We start from the raw sequence: 19882 nt of genomic DNA, 5'->3' as shown, positions 1-19882 counted from the left end.
CTAAGTTTAGCGGGGGAGTATACGTCATGTGACCGACCAATTCAAGTAAATAGGGCGCCCAGAAAGACGGAGAGAATAACAGAGACCAAGTCTTTTTGTGCGCTGTATTTCCCTCAACTAGTTGTAAACCAAGTCGCCCGCACGGCCACTGTAGTTCCCATCAATTCCCTTTCTCTCCCTCCTAGGGTGTCCTCTGCCTCCCCCTCTTGACCTCAATCTTGAACAATACGCCCCCTTCTTGGTCCTGGGACACACCAAATCAGTTTCCCCGCTAAGTTTAGCGGGGGAGTATACGTCATGTGACCGACCAATTCAAGTAAATAGGGCGCCCAGAAAGACGGAGAGAATAACAGAGACCGAATCTTTTTGTGCACTGTATTTCCCTCAACTAGTTGTAAACCAAGTCGCCCGCACGGCCACTGTAGTTCCCATCAATTCCCTTTCTCTCCCTCCTAGAGTGTCCTCTGCCTCCCCCTCTTGACCTCAATCTTGAACAATACGCCCCCTCCTTGGTCCTGGGACACACCAAATCAGTTTCCCCGCTAAGTTTAGCGGGGGAGTATACGTCATGTGACCGACCAATTCAAGTAAATAGGGCGCCCAGAAAGACGGAGAGAATAACAGAGACCGAGTCTTTTTGTGCGCTGTATTTCCCTCAACTAGTTGTAAACCAAGTCGCCCGCACGGCCACTGTAGTTCCCATCAATTCCCTTTCTCTCCCTCCTAGAGTGTCCTCTGCCTCCCCCTCTTGACCTCAATCTTGAACAATACGCCCCCTTCTTGGTCCTGGGACACACCAAATCAGTTTCCCCGCTAAGTTTAGCGGGAGAGTATACGTCATGTGACCGACCAATTCAAGTAAATAGGGCGCCCAGAAAGACGGAGAGAATAACAGAGACCGAGTCTTTTTGTGCGCTGTATTTCCCTCAACTAGTTGTAAACCAAGTCGCCCGCACGGCCACTGTAGTTCCCATCAATTCCCTTTCTCTCCCTCCTAGGGTGTCCTCTGCCTCCCCCTCTTGACCTCAATCTTGAACAATACGCCCCCTTCTTGCTCCTGGGACACACCAAATCAGTTTCCCCGCTAAGTTTAGCGGGGGAGTGTACGTCATGTGACCGACCAATTCAAGTAAATAGGGCACCCAGAAAGACGGAGAGAATAACAGAGACCGAGTCTTTTTGTGCGCTGTATTTCCCTCAACTAGTTGTAAACCAAGTCGCCCGCACGGCCACTGTAGTTCCCATCAATTCCCTTTCTCTCCCTCCTAGAGTGTCCTCTGCCTCCCCCTCTTGACCTCAATCTTGAACAAAACGCCCCCTCCTTGGTCCTGGGACACACCAAATCAGTTTCCCCGCTAAGTTTAGCGGGGGAGTATACGTCATGTGACCGACCAATTCAAGTAAATAGGGCGCCCAGAAAGACGGAGAGAATAACAGAGACCGAGTCTTTTTGTGCGCTGTATTTCCCTCAACTAGTTGTAAACCAAGTCGCCCGCACGGCCACTGTAGTTCCCATCAATTCCCTTTCTCTCCCTCCTAGGGTGTCCTCTGCCTCCCCCTCTTGACCTCAATCTTGAACAATACGCCCCCTCCTTGGTCCTGGGACACACCAAGTCAGTTTCCCCGCTAAGTTTAGCGGGGGAGTATACGTCATGTGACCGACCAATTCAAGTAAATAGGGCGCCCAGAAAGACGGAGAGAATAACAGGGACCGAGTCTTTTTGTGCGCTGTATTTCCCTCAACTAGTTGTAAACCAAGTCGCCCGCACGGCCACTGTAGTTCCCAACAATTCCCTTTCTCTCCCTCCTAGGGTGTCCTCTGCCTCCCCCTCTTGACCTCAATCTTGAAGAATACGCCCCCTTCTTGGTCCTGGGACACACCAAATCAGTTTTCCCGCTACGTTTAGCGGGGGAGTATACGTCATGTGACTGACCAATTCAAGTAAATAGGGCGCCCAGAAAGACGGAGAGAATAACAGAGACCGAGTCTTTTTGTGCGCTGTATTTCCCTCAACTTGTTGTAAACCAAGTCGCCCGCACGGCCACTGTAGTTCCCATCAATTCCCTTTCTCTCCCTCCTAGGGTGCCCTCTGCCTCCCCCTCTTGACCTCAATCTTGAACAATACGCCCCCTTCTTGGTCCTGGGACACACCAAATCAGTTTCCCCGCTAAGTTTAGCGGTGGAGTATACGTCATGTGACCGACCAATTCAACTAAATATGGCGCCCAGAAAGACGGAGAGAATAACAGAGACCGAGTCTTTTTGTGCGCTGTATTTCCCTCAACTAGTTGTAAACCAAGTCGCCCGCACGGCCACTGTAGTTCCCATCAATTCCCTTTCTCTCCCTCCTAGGGTGCCCTCTGCCTCCCCCTCTTGACCTCAATCTTGAACAATACGCCCCCTTCTTGGTCCTGGGACACACCAAATCAGTTTCCCCGCTAAGTTTAGCGGGGGAGTATACGTCATGTGACCGACCAATTCAACTAAATAGGGCGCCCAGAAAGACGGAGAGAATAACAGAGACCGAGTCTTTTTGTGCACTGTATTTCCCTCAACTAGTTGTAAACCAAGTCGCCCGCACGGCCACTGTAGTTCCCATCAATTCCCTTTCTCTCCCTCCTAGGGTGTCCTCTGCCTCTCCCTCTTGACCTCAATCTTGAACAATACGCCCCCTCCTTGGTCCTGGGACACACCAAATCAGTTTTCCCGCTAAGTTTAGCGGGGGAGTATACGTCATGTGACCGACCAATTCAAGTAAATAGGGCGCCCAGAAAGACGGAGAGACTAACAGAGACCGAGTCTTTTTGTGCGCTGTATTTCCCTCAACTAGTTGTAAACCAAGTCGCCCGCATGGCCACTGTAGTTCCCATCAATTCCCTTTCTCTCCCTCCTAGGGTGTCCTCTGCCTCCCCCTCTTGACCTTAATCTTGAACAATACGCCCCCTTCTTGGTCCTGGGACACACCAAATCAGTTTCCCCGCTAAGTTTAGTGGGGGAGTATACGTCATGTGACCAACCAATTCAAGTAAATAGGGCGCCCAGAAAGACGGAGAGAATAACAGAGACCGAGTCTTTTTGTGCGCTGTATTTCCCTCAACTAGTTGTAAACCAAGTCGCCCGCACGGCCACTGTCGTTCCCATCAATTCCCTTTCTCTCCCTCCTAGGGTGCCCTCTGCCTCCCCCTCTTGACCTCAATCTTGAACAATACGCCCCCTTCTTGGTCCTGGGACACACCAAATCAGTTTCCCCGCTAAGTTTAGCGGGGGAGTATACGTCATGTGACCGACCAATTGAAGTAAATAGGGTGCCCAGAAAGACGGAGAGAATAACAGAGACCGAGTTTTTTTGTGCGCTGTATTTCCCTCAACTAGTTGTAAACCAAGTCGCCCGCACGGCCACTGTAGTTCCCATCAATTCCCTTTCTCTCCCTCCTAGGGTGTCCTCTGCCTCCCCCTCTTGACCTCAATCTTGAACAATACGCCCCCTTCTTGGTCCTGGGACACACCAAATCAGTTTCCCCGCTAAGTTTAGCGGGGGAGTATACGTCATGTGACCAACCAATTCAAGTAAATAGGGCGCCCAGAAAGACGGAGAGAATAACAGAGACCGAGTCTTTTTGTGCGCTGTATTTCCCTCAACTAGTTGTAAACCAAGTCGCCCGCACGGCCACTGTAGTTCCCATCAATTCCCTTTCTCTCCCTCCTAGGGTGCCCTCTGCCTCCCCCTCTTGACCTCAATCTTGAACAATACGCCCCCTTCTTGGTCCTGGGACACACCAAATCAGTTTCCCTGCAAAGTTTAGCGGGGGAGTATACGTCATGTGACCGACCAATTCAAGTAAATAGGGCGCCCAGAAAGATGGAGAGAATAACGGAGACCGAGTCTTTTTGTGCGCTGTATTTCCCTCAACTAGTTGTAAACCAAGTCGCCCGCACAACCACTGTAGTTCCCATCAATTCCCTTTCTCTCCCTCCTAGGGTGTCCTCTGCCTCCCCCTCTTGACCTCAATCTTGAACAATACGCCCCCTTCTTGGTCCTGGGACACACCAAATCAGTTTCCCCGCTAAGTTTAGCGGGGGAGTATACGTCATGTGACCAACCAATTCAAGTAAATAGGGCGCCCAGAAAGACGGAGAGAATAACAGAGACCGAGTCTTTTTGTGCGCTGTATTTCCCTCAACTAGTTGTAAACCAAGTCGCCCGCACGGCCACTGTAGTTCCCATCAATTCCCTTTCTCTCCCTCCTAGGGTGTCCTCTGCCTCCCCCTCTTGACCTCAATCTTGAACAATACGCCCCCTTCTTGGTCCTGGGACACACCAAATCAGTTTCCCCGCTAAGTTTAGCGGGGGAGTATACGTCATGTGACCAACCAATTCAAGTAAATAGGGCGCCCAGAAAGACGGAGAGAATAACAGAGACCGAGTCTTATTGTGCGCTGTATTTCCCTCAACTAGTTGTAAACCAAGTCGCCCGCACGGCCACTGTAGTTCCCATCAATTCCCTTTCTCTCCCTCCTAGGGTGCCCTCTGCCTCCCCCTCTTGACCTCAATCTTGAACAATACGCCCCCTTCTTGGTCCTGGGACACACCAAATCAGTTTCCCCGCTAAGTTTAGCGGGGGAGTATACGTCATGTGACCGACCAATTCAAGTAAATAGGGCGCCCAGAAAGACGGAGAGAATGACAGAGATCGAGTCTTTTTGTGCGTTGTATTTCCCTCAACTAGTTGTAAACCAAGTCGCCCGCACGACCACTGTAGTTCCCATCAATTCCCTTTCTCTCCCTCCTAGGGTGTCCTCTGCCTCCCCCTCTTGACCTCAATCTTGAACAATACGCCCCCTCCTTGGTCCTGGGACACACCAAATCAGTTTCCCCGCTAAGTTTAGCGGGGGAGTATACGTCATGTGACCGACCAATTCAAGTAAATAGGGCGCCCAGAAAGACGGAGAGAAAAACAGAGACCAAGTCTTTTTGTGCACTGTATTTCCCTCAACTAGTTGTAAACCAAGTCGCCCGCACGGCCACTGTAGTTCCCATCAATTCCCTTTCTCTCCCTCCTAGGGTGTCCTCTGCCTCCCCCTCTTGACCTCAATCTTGAACAATACGCCCCCTTCTTGGTCCTGGGACACACCAAATCAGTTTCCCCGCTAAGTTTAGCGGGGGAGTATACGTCATGTGACCGACCAATTCAAGTAAATAGGGCGCCCAGAAAGACGGAGAGAATAACAGAGACCGAGTCTTTTTGTGCACTGTATTTCCCTCAACTAGTTGTAAACCAAGTCGCCCGCACGGCCACTGTAGTTCCCATCAATTCCCTTTCTCTCCCTCCTAGGGTGTCCTCTGCCTCCCCCTCTTGACCTCAATCTTGAACAATACGCCCCCTTCTTGGTCCTGGGACACACCAAATCAGTTTCCCCGCTAAGTTTAGCGGGGGAGTATACGTTATGTGACCGACCAATTCAAGTAAATAGGGCGCCCAGAAAGACGGAGAGAATAACAGAGACCGAGTCTTTTTGTGCGCTGTATTTCCCTCAACTAGTTGTAAACCAAGTCGCCCGCACGGCCACTGTAGTTCCCATCAATTCCCTTTCTCTCCCTCCTAGGGTGTCCTCTGCCTCCCCCTCTTGACCTCAATCTTGAACAATACGCCCCCTTCTTGCTCCTGGGACACACCAAATCAGTTTCCCCGCTAAGTTTAGCGGGGGAGTGTACGTCATGTGACCGACCAATTCAAGTAAATAGGGCGCCCAGAAAGACGGAGAGAATAACAGAGACCGAGTCTTTTTGTGCGCTGTATTTCCCTCAACTAGTTGTAAACCAAGTCGCCCGCACGGCCACTGTAGTTCCCATCAATTCCCTTTCTCTCCCTCCTAGAGTGTCCTCTGCCTCCCCCTCTTGACCTCAATCTTGAACAATACGCCCCCTCCTTGGTCCTGGGACACACCAAATCAGTTTCCCCGCTAAGTTTAGCGGGGGAGTATACGTCATGTGACCGACCAATTCAAGTAAATAGGGCGCCCAGAAAGACGGAGAGAATAACAGAGACCGAGTCTTTTTGTGCACTGTATTTCCCTCAACTAGTTGTAAACCAAGTCGCCCGCACGGCCACTGTAGTTCCCATCAATTCCCTTTCTCTCCCTCCTAGAGTGTCCTCTGCCTCCCCCTCTTGACCTCAATCTTGAACAATACGCCCCCTCCTTGGTCCTGGGACACACCAAATCAGTTTCCCCGCTAAGTTTAGCGGGGGAGTATACGTCATGTGACTGACCAATTCAAGTAAATAGGGCGCCCAGAAAGACGGAGAGAATAACAGAGACAGAGTCTTTTTGTGCGCTGTATTTCCCTCAACTAGTTGTAAACCAAGTCGCCCGCACGGCCACTGTAGTTCCCATCAATTCCCTTTCTCTCCCTCCTAGGGTGTCCTCTGCCTCCCCCTCTTGACCTCAATCTTGAACAATACGCCCCCTCCTTGGTCCTGGGACACACCAAGTCAGTTTCCCCGCTAAGTTTAGCGGGGGAGTATACGTCATGTGACCGACCAATTCAAGTGAATAGGGCGCCCAGAAAGACGGAGAGAATAACAGAGACCGAGTCTTTTTGTGCGCTGTATTTCCCTCAACTAGTTGTAAACCAAGTCGCCCGCACGGCCACTGTAGTTCCCATCAATTCCCGTTCTCTCCCTCCTAGGGTGTCCTCTGCCTCCCCCTCTTGACCTCAATCTTGAACAATACGCCCCCTTTTTGATCCTGGGACACACCAAATCAGTTTCCCCGCTAAGTTTAGCGGGGGAGTATACGTCATGTGACTGACCAATTCAAGTAAATAGGGCGCCCAGAAAGACGGAGAGAATAACAGAGACCGAGTCTTTTTGTGCGCTGTATTTCCCTCAACTAGTTGTAAACCAAGTCGCCCGCACGGCCACTGTAGTTCCCATCAATTCCCTCTCTCTCCCTCCTAGGGTGTCCTCTGCCTCCCCCTCTTGACCTCAAACTTGAACAATACGCCCCCTTCTTGGTCCTGGGACACACCAAATCAGTTTCCCCGCTAAGTTTAGCGGGGGAGTATACGTCATGTGACCGACCAATTCAAGTAAATAGGGCGCCCAGAAAGACGGAGAGAATAACAGAGACCGAGTCTTTTTGTGCGCTGTATTTCCCTCAACTAGTTGTAAACCAAGTCGCCCGCACAACCACTGTAGTTCCCATCAATTCCCTTTCTCTCCCTCCTAGGGTGTCCTCTGCCTCCCCCTCTTGACCTCAATCTTGAACAATACGCCCCCTTCTTGGTCCTGGGACACACCAAATCAGTTTCCCCGCTAAGTTTAGCGGGGGAGTATACGTCATGTGACCGACCAATTCAAGTAAATAGGGCGCCCAGAAAGACGGAGAGAATAACAGAGACCGAGTCTTTTTGTGCGCTGTATTTCCCTCAACTAGTTGTAAACCAAGTCGCCCGCACGGCCACTGTAGTTCCCATCAATTCCCTTTTTCTCCCTCCTAGGGTGTCCTCTGCCTCCCCCTCTTGACCTCAAACTTGAACAATACGCCCCCTTCTTGGTCCTGGGACACACCAAATCAGTTTCCCCGCTAAGTTTAGCGGGGGAGTATACGTCATGTGACCAACCAATTCAAGTAAATAGGGCGCCCAGAAAGACGGAGAGAATAATAGAGACCGAGTCTTTTTGTGCGCTGTATTTCCCTCAACTAGTTGTAAACCAAGTCGCCCGCACGGCCTCTGTAGTTCCCATCAATTCCCTTTCTCTCCCTCCTAGGGTGCCCTCTGCCTCCCCCTCTTGACCTCAATCTTGAACAATACGCCCCCTTCTTGGTCCTGGGACACACCAAATCAGTTTCCCCGCTAAGTTTAGCGGGGGAGTATACGTCATGTGACCGACCAATTCAAGTAAATAGGGCGCCCAGAAAGACGGAGAGAATAACAGAGACCGAGTCTTTTTGTGCGCTGTATTTCCCTCAACTAGTTGTAAACCAAGTCGCCCGCACGGCCACTGTAGTTCCCATCAATTCCCTTTTTCTCCCTCCTAGGGTGTCCTCTGCCTCCCCCTCTTGACCTCAAACTTGAACAATACGCCCCCTTCTTGGTCCTGGGACACACCAAATCAGTTTCCCCGCTAAGTTTAGCGGGGGAGTAGACGTCATGTGACCAACCAATTGAAGTAAATAGGGCGCCCAGAAAGACGGAGAGAATAACAGAGACCGAGTCTTTTTGTGCGCTGTATTTCCCTCAACTAGTTGTAAACCAAGTCGCCCGCACGGCCACTGTAGTTCCCATCAATTCCCTTTCTCTCCCTCCTAGGGTGCCCTCTGCCTCCCCCTCTTGTCCTCAATCTTGAACAATACGCCCCCTTCTTGGTCCTGGGACACACCAAATCAGTTTCCCCGCTAAGTTTAGCGGGGGAGTATATGTCATGTGACCGACCAATTCAAGTAAATAGGGTGCCCAGAAAGACGGAGAGAATAACAGAGACCGAGTCTTTTTGTGCGCTGTATTTCCCTCAACTAGTTGTAAACCAAGTCGCCCGCACGGCCACTGTAGTTCCCATCAATTCCCTTTCTCTCCCTCCTAGGGTGCCCTCTGCCTCCCCCTCTTGACCTCAATCTTGAACAATACGCCCCCTTCTTGGTCCTGGGACACACCAAATCAGTTTCCCCGCTAAGTTTAGCGGGGGAGTATACGTCATGTGACCGGCCAATTCAAGTAAATAGGGCGCCCAGAAAGACGGAGAGAATAACAGAGACCGAGTCTTTTTGTGCGCTGTATTTCCCTCAACTAGTTGTAAACCAAGTCGCCCGCACGGCCACTGTAGTTCCCATCAATTCCCTTTTTCTCCCTCCTAGGGTGTCCTCTGCCTCCCCCTCTTGACCTCAAACTTGAACAATACGCCCCCTTCTTGGTCCTGGGACACACCAAATCAGTTTCCCCGCTAAGTTTAGCGGGGGAGTATACGTCATGTGACCAACCAATTCAAGTAAATAGGGCGCCCAGAAAGACGGAGAGAATAACAGAGACCGAGTCTTTTTGTGCGCTGTATTTCCCTCAACTAGTTGTAAACCAAGTCGCCCGCACGGCCACTGTAGTTCCCATCAATTCCCTTTCTCTCCCTCCTAGGGTGCCCTCTGCCTCCCCCTCTTGACCTCAATCTTGAACAATACGCCCCCTTCTTGGTCCTGGGACACACCAAATCAGTTTCCCCGCTAAGTTTAGCAAGGAAGTCTACGTCATGTGAAGCTCCTTCCCCAATTGCTTTCCTCAACCTCGTGCCCTCTTCCCTCCCCTCCCTGTCCTCCCTCTTGGTCACATGATGCACCAATTTAGTTTCCACAAAAGAGATAAAAATGTGTGTTCTCCACTCCCAGAACGACTGTTCTTTAATGACTAAAACGATTGATACTATCGCCCCTAAAAACTCTGTTTCGTGCATTATATTTAGGGTTGTTCGTTTTCGGGTTTTATATTTTTTTGAATTCCGGGGGTAAAAATCGGGTACTATTTTTCAAGCTGATAATCGGGGAGAAATCGGGTTTTTTGTGGACACATTCTGGAAACTCGGGTTTTTTTGGGTTAAACTTACAAATGTACTCAATAATACATTGTTTTTTTTTGTTGGTCTGTTTCATGCTGGTAGTCGGGGGGGGGGGGGCGTTTTCCAGCTCCGATTGCCGTCGGTCGCTTCAAAAGATGCAACACCCGCGAAATCCTCCTCTCCCTCAGGTGTCAACGAAAACCTTGAACGTTCGAGGGACATTCGCCTTCGATCAGATATTTCGCTATGGACTAAACCTGTTAAGTTTTCCCGATCTGTTTAGGCGACTGACTTGCTCGGACGTTGTTCGTAAGAAAGGTTGGACGCCCGCGAGACGGCCATGCTACCCGAAAGACCCGGCTGGGCGTCGACACCTGACAGCGGTCGAAGGGGCATTTCTAGTGCACAAGCTGCGTGCAGCAGGGCCCAAGCTACGTGGTGTACCGAGGCGGTTCCACCTGCACAGCGGGGGTACGGAAATGTCCGGCCCCTATTGTCGCTTTTCTTCAGCAGACCTCCGTAGAATGTCACGGTGAAGGCGTGCTCGTTGGCCGGTTGGTTGAGAGCCGTGCAGCGCCCAGCACTGCTCACTGCTTGCGAAATGAACTATAGGTCCGTGCGGCATAAAAATAAATAGGTTGGTTATGTAGTTTTGGAATTCGGGGAGAAATCAGGTTTAACCCGATTCTCCTGGAACATGTTTGGGCTGTAACAATCGGGCAAAATCGGGGTTTACCCGAAAACGAACAACCCTAATTATATTTTATAGGAGGGGTTTCGTGTTTTCGGTATTTATTTTTCTTCAAACTCGGGGGTTATTTATCGGTGTTTATTTTTTTCCCTTTGAATCGGTGTTTTTCGGTGTCTAATTTCAATGCCAGAGAAAAATCTGTGTTTATCGGGCTTGTGTTGTAAAGTGACTGTATAATTACTGGGGAAAGTATTATAATTGAAAAGTTATCAATGATAATATTTTCTTTAGTAATACTGGTAAAGATAAGAAAAGGGGACAGGGCAAGGAATGCGGTTTCGATAGAAAGGAGCAGTGACAAGGGCGGTTCAGTACAACCATGTTCCTGGTCAGAGAGAGAAAAAAAATGGGGGTAGCAATTTTTTATTTATGAAGCTGGCATTTTATTGATGTTTTTTTTTCTTCAAGGTCAGCTGAATTTCGGGGTTTCTCAGTTTTCATTGATTCAGACAAAACCGCCCCGGGTGTAAAGTTTCGGTGTTTATACCGAAAACACGGAACCCTAAGTATAGCATCCTGAAGGTAAAGGTTGCTGCCAATTTTTTTTTTTTCGTATTGCGAGTGTGTTTTTGTGTTTTGTGGGCTCTTAAAAAATAGGATTGCAGTCTGGTGTCCTTGAGCTTGAGAGGTGACTGAATAAATGCAGCCGCCGAACTCGAGATGTCTGTCCTTCTACAGCAGTAGCTGTAGAAGGACAGACTAGCCGCATTGTGCTGCCTAGCACAACGCGGCTTTGGCGTTGTGCTAGGCAGAAAACTCGGGGACATCATTAAATCACGTGACCACATTCAACCAGAGTTGTTCACCACTCGGCCGAGAGATGGCAGCGCGGACGCGCACATTTGGTTGAGGTGACGCCAGACTCGTGAAATGCCCCGAAGGTGTCATTGTCGCTTGTGCGTGCATCTCGCCTGGAACCTCCCCCTCGGCCGTGGAGCACTTGGCGATTCCAAGCTTGCCAGTGTCTCGAAGGTGCACCAGCTGACGAGAGACTGTAAAGTCAGTGTCCCTCCAGTCGGCGACAGGAGGTGGAAGCTCCTCCCACCTCTTTCCACCTCAGCGGAGATAACACTGGAGAGAAGGTCGCCTCCTCTCCAGCGTTTGCTCTGCCAAAGGGGAGAAAGCTGGGAGGAGCTTCCCCTGTGAACACCACCCAAAAGCTATTTATTTTTTGCCAGGCAATTCATTATGATGGCAGAAGACTACCTAATCAATATTTTGCTACAGTGATCGCAAATATTTTTAATAAAGTAAAAAAAAACGGAACTGATCGAAACCGAAACTGTACTGAGGTGGGAGAAGAAATATAGAAGAGGAGAAAGATACCAAATGTCACGTGGCTGTGCAACTTTTTTTTTCAATCCACAGATATGCAGTTTTTTAGAAGCCAGAAAAAATGGGTATCATATTTTCGTCCATTTCTACTATTGAGTGTGTGCCTTCAATGACCCACGGCTTTGAATATTTTTGGTGGTTGTCTCTAAACCATAGAAGACGGCACGTGACTACGGAGAAGAGAGTGAGCGCGACTCAAATTGGCCAGTTCTCAGTCGGCGGTTTTCGGGCAGAAAGAAACGAATTTCAAGCTGCAACTTGTGTTCCAATTAGTTGGGCTGTCATATGTCATGTACAAACAAAACCTTGGTGAGCGTAAATACCTTGTCAGTGTCCCTTCAACCTGTCGCCAACTGTAGTCGAGAAAACGAGTGGTTCCTCAACGTAGATCTGGGTTTGCGTGTAATATCGGACAAAAAATAGTTAAGTGACCCACCACTCATAACGGTCTCGTCTTAGGCAGGGACTCACGACGTCAGCTTGTTCCCTTTCCCTTGGGCGGCCACGAGGCTTTGTTGCGAGTGGTGGAGCAAATAACGACTGGCTTAGAAGTGCACGCTCATATGGGCAGCAACAACTATTGCCGTCACGCACACAGAGGCAAAAAGCTGCGGATATTTTCTTTCTCTATCACTGCAGTTAAAACGTCCCAAATTATTGCGAAATTGAGTCGTGGACTACAAGTTGACAAGCCCTCCACGTAAACTCTCATCCTCAACGACGCTTTCCAGGAGACCAACGTGAGCGAGCCGTCGAGCGACGCAGTTTCGAGTGGAGGTCCGGAGCTGGTTCCGCCGCCTCTTCCCTGCAAGCGGCTGGGCTCTAACCGGGCAAGCGACGCCCTCGTCGGGACTCCGGACGTCTGAGCCAGAGCAACATTCCACGAGCATCGGGGGCAGGCGACCACCTTTTGCTACTTTTCTACCTGGTCGCGTAGCTTTTTTGACCCTGTCGCGTAGCGGCAACTTTTGAAAGACCCGTTTCTTCCGAAACCTGTCTCGTGTTATTTGTTTGCGATGGGGTAAGGGGGAAGTGTAAGTTGGGGCAAGTTTTTATCGCATAATTTCAGGCTGCTAGAGCATTTTGAGCACTGGTAAGTAGAGGGTGACCCACTTCCAAAGGAAAGCATAACCATTGGGAGACGAGACATTCAGAGACCGATATCGAATGGCAATTCTGTCCACAATGGAAAGAGCAGAAAGGCTAAGAAGCCATGCGGAAAGTACAGAGTTTCCAGTCTCCCAAGCCTTACGGTTTTTCAATGCTTGTTTGTGTGCTCTTCGTGTTGCTCTCACTTTTTGCTTGTTTTAGTCTCGTTTTCAGACTTGTTCAATTGACACTGGATTGTTTTTATTTTATTTTTTTCTGTATGACTTGTTTTTCATTGGTTGTACTCACTGTTATTAGTGCATGCAAAAAGAAATTGTTGCCAAATTCTGGAATTTTCGAGAGCACTTTGAAGGGTGTTTAGACCACGAGGCTCGAGACGTACATTGCTTAGAATTGTTCATAAATGAAGCTCAGTCTGACTACGGTATTTAAAGCGGTACTTTTCCCCTTGAATCCTGTTGGGTTTTTCCTGATAAGATTTAATGAAGCTGTGACGACGCTTTGCCGTTGCAGCATCTTCTGCGAATAAGTGACACCTTGCGTTTTCATTCTGTAAATTCTGCACTGTCTCAATACCAGCTGTAAATACATGTCACAGATTTGCTCTCTCGCTGCAGAAGGGTGTATGTGATCATGGAAAGGTGACACCCTTTATAGGATCTGGTGTCATTTTCCATCAATTACGTATGTGCGGGGTTATTGGAGTTTTTTTTAGAGAAACATAATATATACATTGAATTTAGAGTGTCTTGTCTTGGGCAGCACACGTCTCTTTTTTTATCAGCTACAAGGAGACGTTTGTGAGGCTGTTTGAAAGCCCATGGCAGTTCCACAAAAGGCCTTCAGGCATACATAGCCTAGGTCTTCCCTGTGCTCTGCAGCTCCCTTCTTTACCAGCTTTGCTAGCACTGGTGAGCTGCTCATGTCACCTTTCATCATCCTTCTTGCAGACTTTTCTACTCTTGTCTGCAAGGAGCTGTATTGCACGTGCCGACCATGACCAGCTTGAAAGTCTCGGTCAGGCAGCTGTGATTTCTTGCCGACAGAGAGAAACTTGTCTTTAGAACTGGATTCTGGCTTTTTGTTTGCCAACACATTCCACTGCACCGTGCACACATGACACAGTTTTTAGACATCTTGGTTGGGAAACCCTTGCAAATTTTTAGGCATTAGGTTTTGCTGATTGCAGGAAGGGGAGACTTTAGAAAAACCAAGTTAGCTTTAATGACAAAGCTTGTCAATCCATTCTTAAGCTTTATTTGCAACAGTTCGAACCCGTACTGCTTACAAATTGCACCTGGCGCACATTGGCAGTTTTTAATGTTTTTTAGGCGGCACCATCACTCGCAATTCCGAAAAAACCACAAAGCAGTTTTGGTCGGCTTTGTGGAACTTTAAGACAGGTAGTCTGGGTGTCTCCGTTTTCCTAGTGGCCTCCTCGTACGATCCAATTGGTTCTCCGATACTGTCGACTGTGCACCTCCGAGTTTTTCCCGAGGAAAAATTCCCCCGTGACAAGATGGAAAGCTTCCAGACCAGTGCTGTCTATTGACCCTGGCACGTAACGACAGACGCAGCTAGACAAATGATGACGTGGCTCGGGTTGTGGGGCCTAGTGCTCGACACCGGAGGGTTTTGATTATACACGGTGGATTCTTCCTTCTCACATTGATCTCTGTGCCGAGATTTCCAGCATTCCTTTCGGAGTGTAATTTTTTCACCCCCATTTCCAGGATTGAGACCAGTTTTCATGTCGCTGCTACTCGATACGCTTGCTCAGGGAGACTGCGGTCAATGTCTCCGGCAGGAATCGAGATGCAGCTCCTTTTTTGCAGCTGGAGGCCAAGCCTATGAGCTGTCTGCACTAAATCCGTGCCTTTAATGCCTGGTTTAATGCCTGCCACACAATGAGCTATACTCGGCATCAAAATTGTTTTGAGCTACGCTGTCGAGGCTCTCACAGTTTCCGCAGCCCCACACTGCTGCGAGAGCATGTCACTTCACCTTGCGTCTCGTTCACTTGTGCAAAGGGGACGCTAAACGAAGCTACGTGCTCGCACAAGGAGCTTTGACAGCTTCACCGAAAAAACTATGCTAGCCTCGACGGCGCAAGCTTGCAGCGAGCGTAGAGACACGGGTCTGGGGAGTGTCACAGGACGCACGACATTGGTGCAGTCTGTTCATTCTTTGGCTGTAGTGAAGGCCAGAGGGACCTTTGACTCGGACATCCATTGCCACTTTACCCTCCGGAGTTCTTCCAGCGCTCTGGGTACTTTTGATATTGAAGGAAGCGAAATGTGCGGTGCCGACTGATGATTTCCCTTCTGGCAGGACAGTGGGTCTTCTGGAAGCATCACATATCATTGAATGAAAGGCACCTTGCCTTCTTCGTAGGTAGTCTGCTGCAGACTGAGGTCACCCTTTTTTGGCTGCACCGTGTGCATGCAGTTGCCAGACACTTCCTGCGCTGAATCTCACATCGGTTAGCCAGCTCACTGGGACTGACACGCAACTGACCTTCGTACCACCGCTACTGCAACAACCCCTGTTGTGTCTGTCGTACTTTCTGTACTCTGCGGACAAGCTGTGACCAACTGATCTTTTGTGCACATCAATCGGTACTTTGGCCATGTACCTGTTGTAACGGCGTCGCTCCTGTGGTACTTGCACATTCTGTGTGTGTGTGCATGAGATGTTGTGAAAACGAGCCTGTCTAGTCACACGAGTGTTATGTTTGCGGACGGCAACTGCGGCTCGGCCGAAACTGTAACATATCATTGTCGTGCGACCTGCCGTATGGTCGAACACGACGTGCGAGACGAGAGGGTGAACAAAATCTTTATAGCATACCCGATTCGAATGTTACCTCTACAGGAACACTTTCTGATATAAGTGGGGTTGACGTGTTGAGTGCCGACAAACAATTATTTTCATACTGCAGCCTCGCACGAGGAGAAAAAAATGTTTTGTACGGGATGTGATGCTGTGTACTATTTATTGTCGTAAATCTACAATAAAACTCGTTTTGTGATGCACTCTCGTTGACACCCCAAACCAGGAGCGATATCAAATCTTGGTCCTCATAGCATCCGCTGCTGGTGCACATATGTGTACCTTTCATGATCAATCAGACGCAGCAGTTGGGAAGCTTGAGTATTTAAAGGGACACTGACAGCAGGGTATTCATGCTTGCCACCGTCTTCATTTGAATGTGACCTACTATCGGGGAAAAATGAAATGCGAACAGAGGAGCGCGTGGCTCGCGGTACAGGCTGCGCCGCCTAGAATTGAGCCTAGGGGCGAGGGTGCGTGGCCTACTTCGACGTGTTCACGCCCCACCGTCTGTGCTCCCCAAGCTTCAGCAGTGCGCCTCTTAGTGCGCTGAAAGCTATCACCGCTATCTTTCCTGGCTCAGCGCGTGCGGTGCAAAGAAGCTCGCCGCACTCGCCGAGCAGGCAAAGATAGCAGTGACAGCTTTCAGCGCACTGAGAGGCGCACTGCCGAAGCTGGGGGAGCGCCAATCGAGGGCGTGAACACATTGAAGTAGGCCACGCACCCTCGCCCCTAGGCTCACTTCCAGGCGGCGCAGCCTGTACCGCGAGCCACGCGCTCCTCTGTTCGCATTTCATTTTTCCCCGATAGTACATGAGCCAACTACCCAAAACGGATCGAAATATTTTTTTTTTTGGCCATCCGAAAACAGTTGGTTGAGAATTGGACGTTTTTAGACGCGCCCACTTTCGTTTTCATGGTCTCGTGGCACTCTAACTATGGGTACGAAATACAGTGCAATCCACTTATAACGATACCACATATAACAATGTACTGCTTACAATCAGTTTTTAGAATTTCTGGACTAAAAACACCGTTTCTAGTCCAGATACAACAATAATTGGTTATTACGATTGAAATTTTGGGTTTTCTTATATCATTACAAGTGGATTGCACTGTATATTCAAAGTCGGGGGTTATCTAAGACACATATTTAATATAAGAAATATTAACCCCATTTTTTGTGGCCTCCCAAAGCTGCAAATATGTTTATTGAAAAAAAAAAAAAAATGTCACGCAGGTCTTAGGAAGTACATGTAGATGTTAATAGGGATGTCGCGAACTGGTCGAGGTTCGAGTTCGACCAGGTTCCTCAAGGACGACCTCGAGGATGACCTCGAGGATGACGCGTAGGACGACCTCACGGATGATGCCTAGAGATGATAACGAGAGATCAGGACTTGACTATCCAATAATGCCAAGGAAGGTGGACTCACGCTGATTGCCCCCTTTTTTTTTTTCATTTATTCATACTTGCCACAACAAATGAAAAGTTTTCTGTCAACATCCACGGACGCATTTTTCCTAGCGCATAACAGCTTGGCTGTGAAGACTTGGGGGACTGAGGACCCCCCAAGCCTCTAGGAACTTGGTTTTTGAGTTGATATGGTAGATACACAGTATGGAGACTCTCCGACCGATATTGGCAGTGAAAATAGGGATCTGGTAAAGCAAAGTCGGTCTATGTTTGCAGTACTGGTATAGGTATTTAGAGCGGTTGCATGGAGTGGAGATTTTGACGAAGTAAACGTGTTTCTACCAGAGCAACTTTTCAATAGAGGTTCTGCTTGGACAACAAGAGTGCAGGTAAGGGAGGCAGCGTCGGGAACAGGAACGGCATTGGGGCGAGACTCGTTCACGGAACACCCTCGTTTGGCCACGTTGTGACATGCGTCCTGCACGAGATTGGCTAGTTCCTCGATAGAGCTTGCGAGGTGTCCGTCCGGGTTTACTGCGTCCCGATTTGGGTTCTTCAAATTCTACCTCGCGGCCTCGCACTTGCGTGGGGCCCTGCCGCGATCCCGGAAGTGGCACGGCGGAGGAGTTGGACAGGGGCAGATGCCCCTTCTGCCGTGTAGGCTGCTCCACAGCTCATCGGTTTGTGGAAGTTGCAGCGGTTGGCAGTTGGGACGTTGCGGCAACACTCCCGTTCAATCATCCTTCTTGCTCGAATTTCCACGGCCAACCGCCAAGGCCGTGGCATACAACACGTCGGCTCGTGCGACACAATCTATTGCCACTTGGGGACCACTCTTGACGCATGTGCGCGATGGGGTGGCAAACGGACCGGCCGAAGGGACGTTCCAGGCACCATACTTCCATTGCTAGCGATTCCTCCACCCCTGGTGCGCCTCGAGCCAAAAGCGGACAAGACTCCTTTGAGCATTTTCGCGGGCAACCATGTTGAAACTTTACGCCGTCGTACGAGGCTACCGCTAAGGCAACACTATCGGCGTCGTTCTTCAAAATAGGAATGGCCAGTGGGAGCCTTGAACTTCCAGTGGGCGTGGGAACGGTGTCACCATGTGCCTCATTCGCGCAGCATATTTGTTTACCTATGTCGGTACAAATACCTCTGTATTCGAGAGAAAAAAATGGAATGTACGCTTGCTGCAGTTTTTATTTCTGGGAGGGACAATGTCTTTGGTTGGTCGTCTTTCTGATGTTCTTAGCCAACTAATCTTACTATTGGGGGACGCTGAAGTCTAGCCGAGTCCCAATAGCTCGTTCCTGTGACTGACAAGCTCGAGAATGTGTCGATGAAATGCGCATAATGTTCCAAGGTGTCAAATCCCACACTGCAAAAATGTCAATCGAATTAAATTACAGTTGAAACTCAATTTTATGAAACCCGATTTCACGAACAAATTCCGATTCCCCCCCAGATTCCCATAGGGCTCCATGCTTTTATGAACTCAAAATAATGAAAATAAATTGGACCATAAACCCAATCTAACTAAACACACCGGGAACAAAAATTATTGCAAAAAGGCGTAATTTTAGGTGTATTTCGTTTAGGATGCTTCAAACATTTGTATGGAAAAGCAAACCCGGCACTCCGGGCTTTTAGTCAACTATACCAGATGGCGCTAACTGCCTTGTGCTTTGACGGGATGAGCGATGATGACCGTGGGAAAACTATTCTGTACATACAAAATAGTTGAAATGATGATGAATGTGTTCCAGCATCTACCTCCTCTGTAAACCTCGCATCCAGCCAGATCAAAATCCCTACTCACACCTTCAACAGCGAGGTCCTGATCCTGCAAAATTACCTGCTTCGCATCAGTGAACCAATCCACAGGGGAGAGAGGGCATTTTGTCGATGCTGGACGAGTGTAAATTGGATTTTGGGGACTCTTGGGCGGGTTCCCAAAAATGGTGCAGACAAGAAAGGAAAAATTGCATGCTGGTGCAAACTCCTGAGCAGACTTGGGAAATTGGAAACAGCGCGCAAAAAGACAACGAGAGAAGAGCACAGGACTCTCGTTGGTCTTTGTCTTTTTGCGCGCTATTTCCAATTTCCTAAGTCATGAACCAACTCGCTTGCATCGCCACCTTAATCCTGAGCAGAGTCCGTTTCAAATGAATCCCATTTGCTCGCTCTCCTGGTTCAGAGGGCCAATGCACCTTTAACCGAATTCATTGTGCTGTTTTGGCACACTTATTCTCTGCATCGGAAGACCCTCGTAGACCCCATCAGGGGCTTGCTGTTGGCACGCTTTGTGCAGAGCGCTGCAAGTAGAAAATGAACAACCCGAAACCAGTCTGGCCAGTCCACTGAACTTCGCAATGCTTTCCTTAAAGAGACAACGAAATTTCAGTGCTTATTTTTTGGTCTATACGTGTTCAAAGGACCAGTATCACATCGCACACACCAATATCTTGTCAAAAAAGACACGAAGAGGAATTTTAAACTAAATTAAACGATTAACGAGGAGCACCTGGCAGATGTCGCTAAAGCCTCGTTCGTAATGCCCGTCTAGGGACCTTGACAGGTAGTCACGATAACTGTCTCGCCTAGAAGTATACATGCTTTAGACCTCATCCCGACAGCTCTACGGCCAGCACAAGGGAACAGGGGAGGAAGGAACTCTCAATGGGACTCTCGGACGTCGCTATTCTACAAGATGATAAAAGATTAGCCCGTAACTCAAAATGCACACAAAAGCAGCTTTGCAGTTAGTTGCGGTGGCCCGATCGTTGACGTGCTTCGACCGCTTCGGTGGCTGGAATGGCAAGGGCATCCTGACTGCGTCAGCCTTGCCGCAGCTTTGCTCATCCCAAGAGGTCACGATTGCGCCGGACATG

General features: G+C 49.2%; 1 protein-coding gene across 2 annotated transcripts in view; it reads left to right on the top strand.

Moving 5' to 3' along the window:
* Positions 1 to 15775, top strand: part of LOC8037800 (dedicator of cytokinesis protein 3) — a 285268-nt gene extending 269493 nt beyond the window's left edge. For both annotated transcript variants that reach the window (XM_040208926.2, XM_040208927.1), the window contains one exon: positions 12361 to 15775. In XM_040208926.2, coding sequence (XP_040064860.1) covers positions 12361 to 12495 — 135 coding nt within the window. In that variant the 3' untranslated portion in view covers positions 12496 to 15775. The remainder of the gene's footprint in view (positions 1 to 12360) is intronic.
* Positions 15776 to 19882: the final 4107 nt, after the last annotated feature.

The sequence above is a fragment of the Ixodes scapularis genome, unplaced genomic scaffold, assembly GCF_016920785.2.
Source record: "Ixodes scapularis isolate PalLabHiFi unplaced genomic scaffold, ASM1692078v2 PGA_scaffold2__306_contigs__length_199485367, whole genome shotgun sequence".
Lineage (NCBI taxonomy): Eukaryota > Metazoa > Arthropoda > Arachnida > Ixodida > Ixodidae > Ixodes > Ixodes scapularis.
The sequence above is the reverse complement of the archived record's forward strand: the minus strand, read 5'-3'. Positions and strand labels throughout refer to the sequence as shown.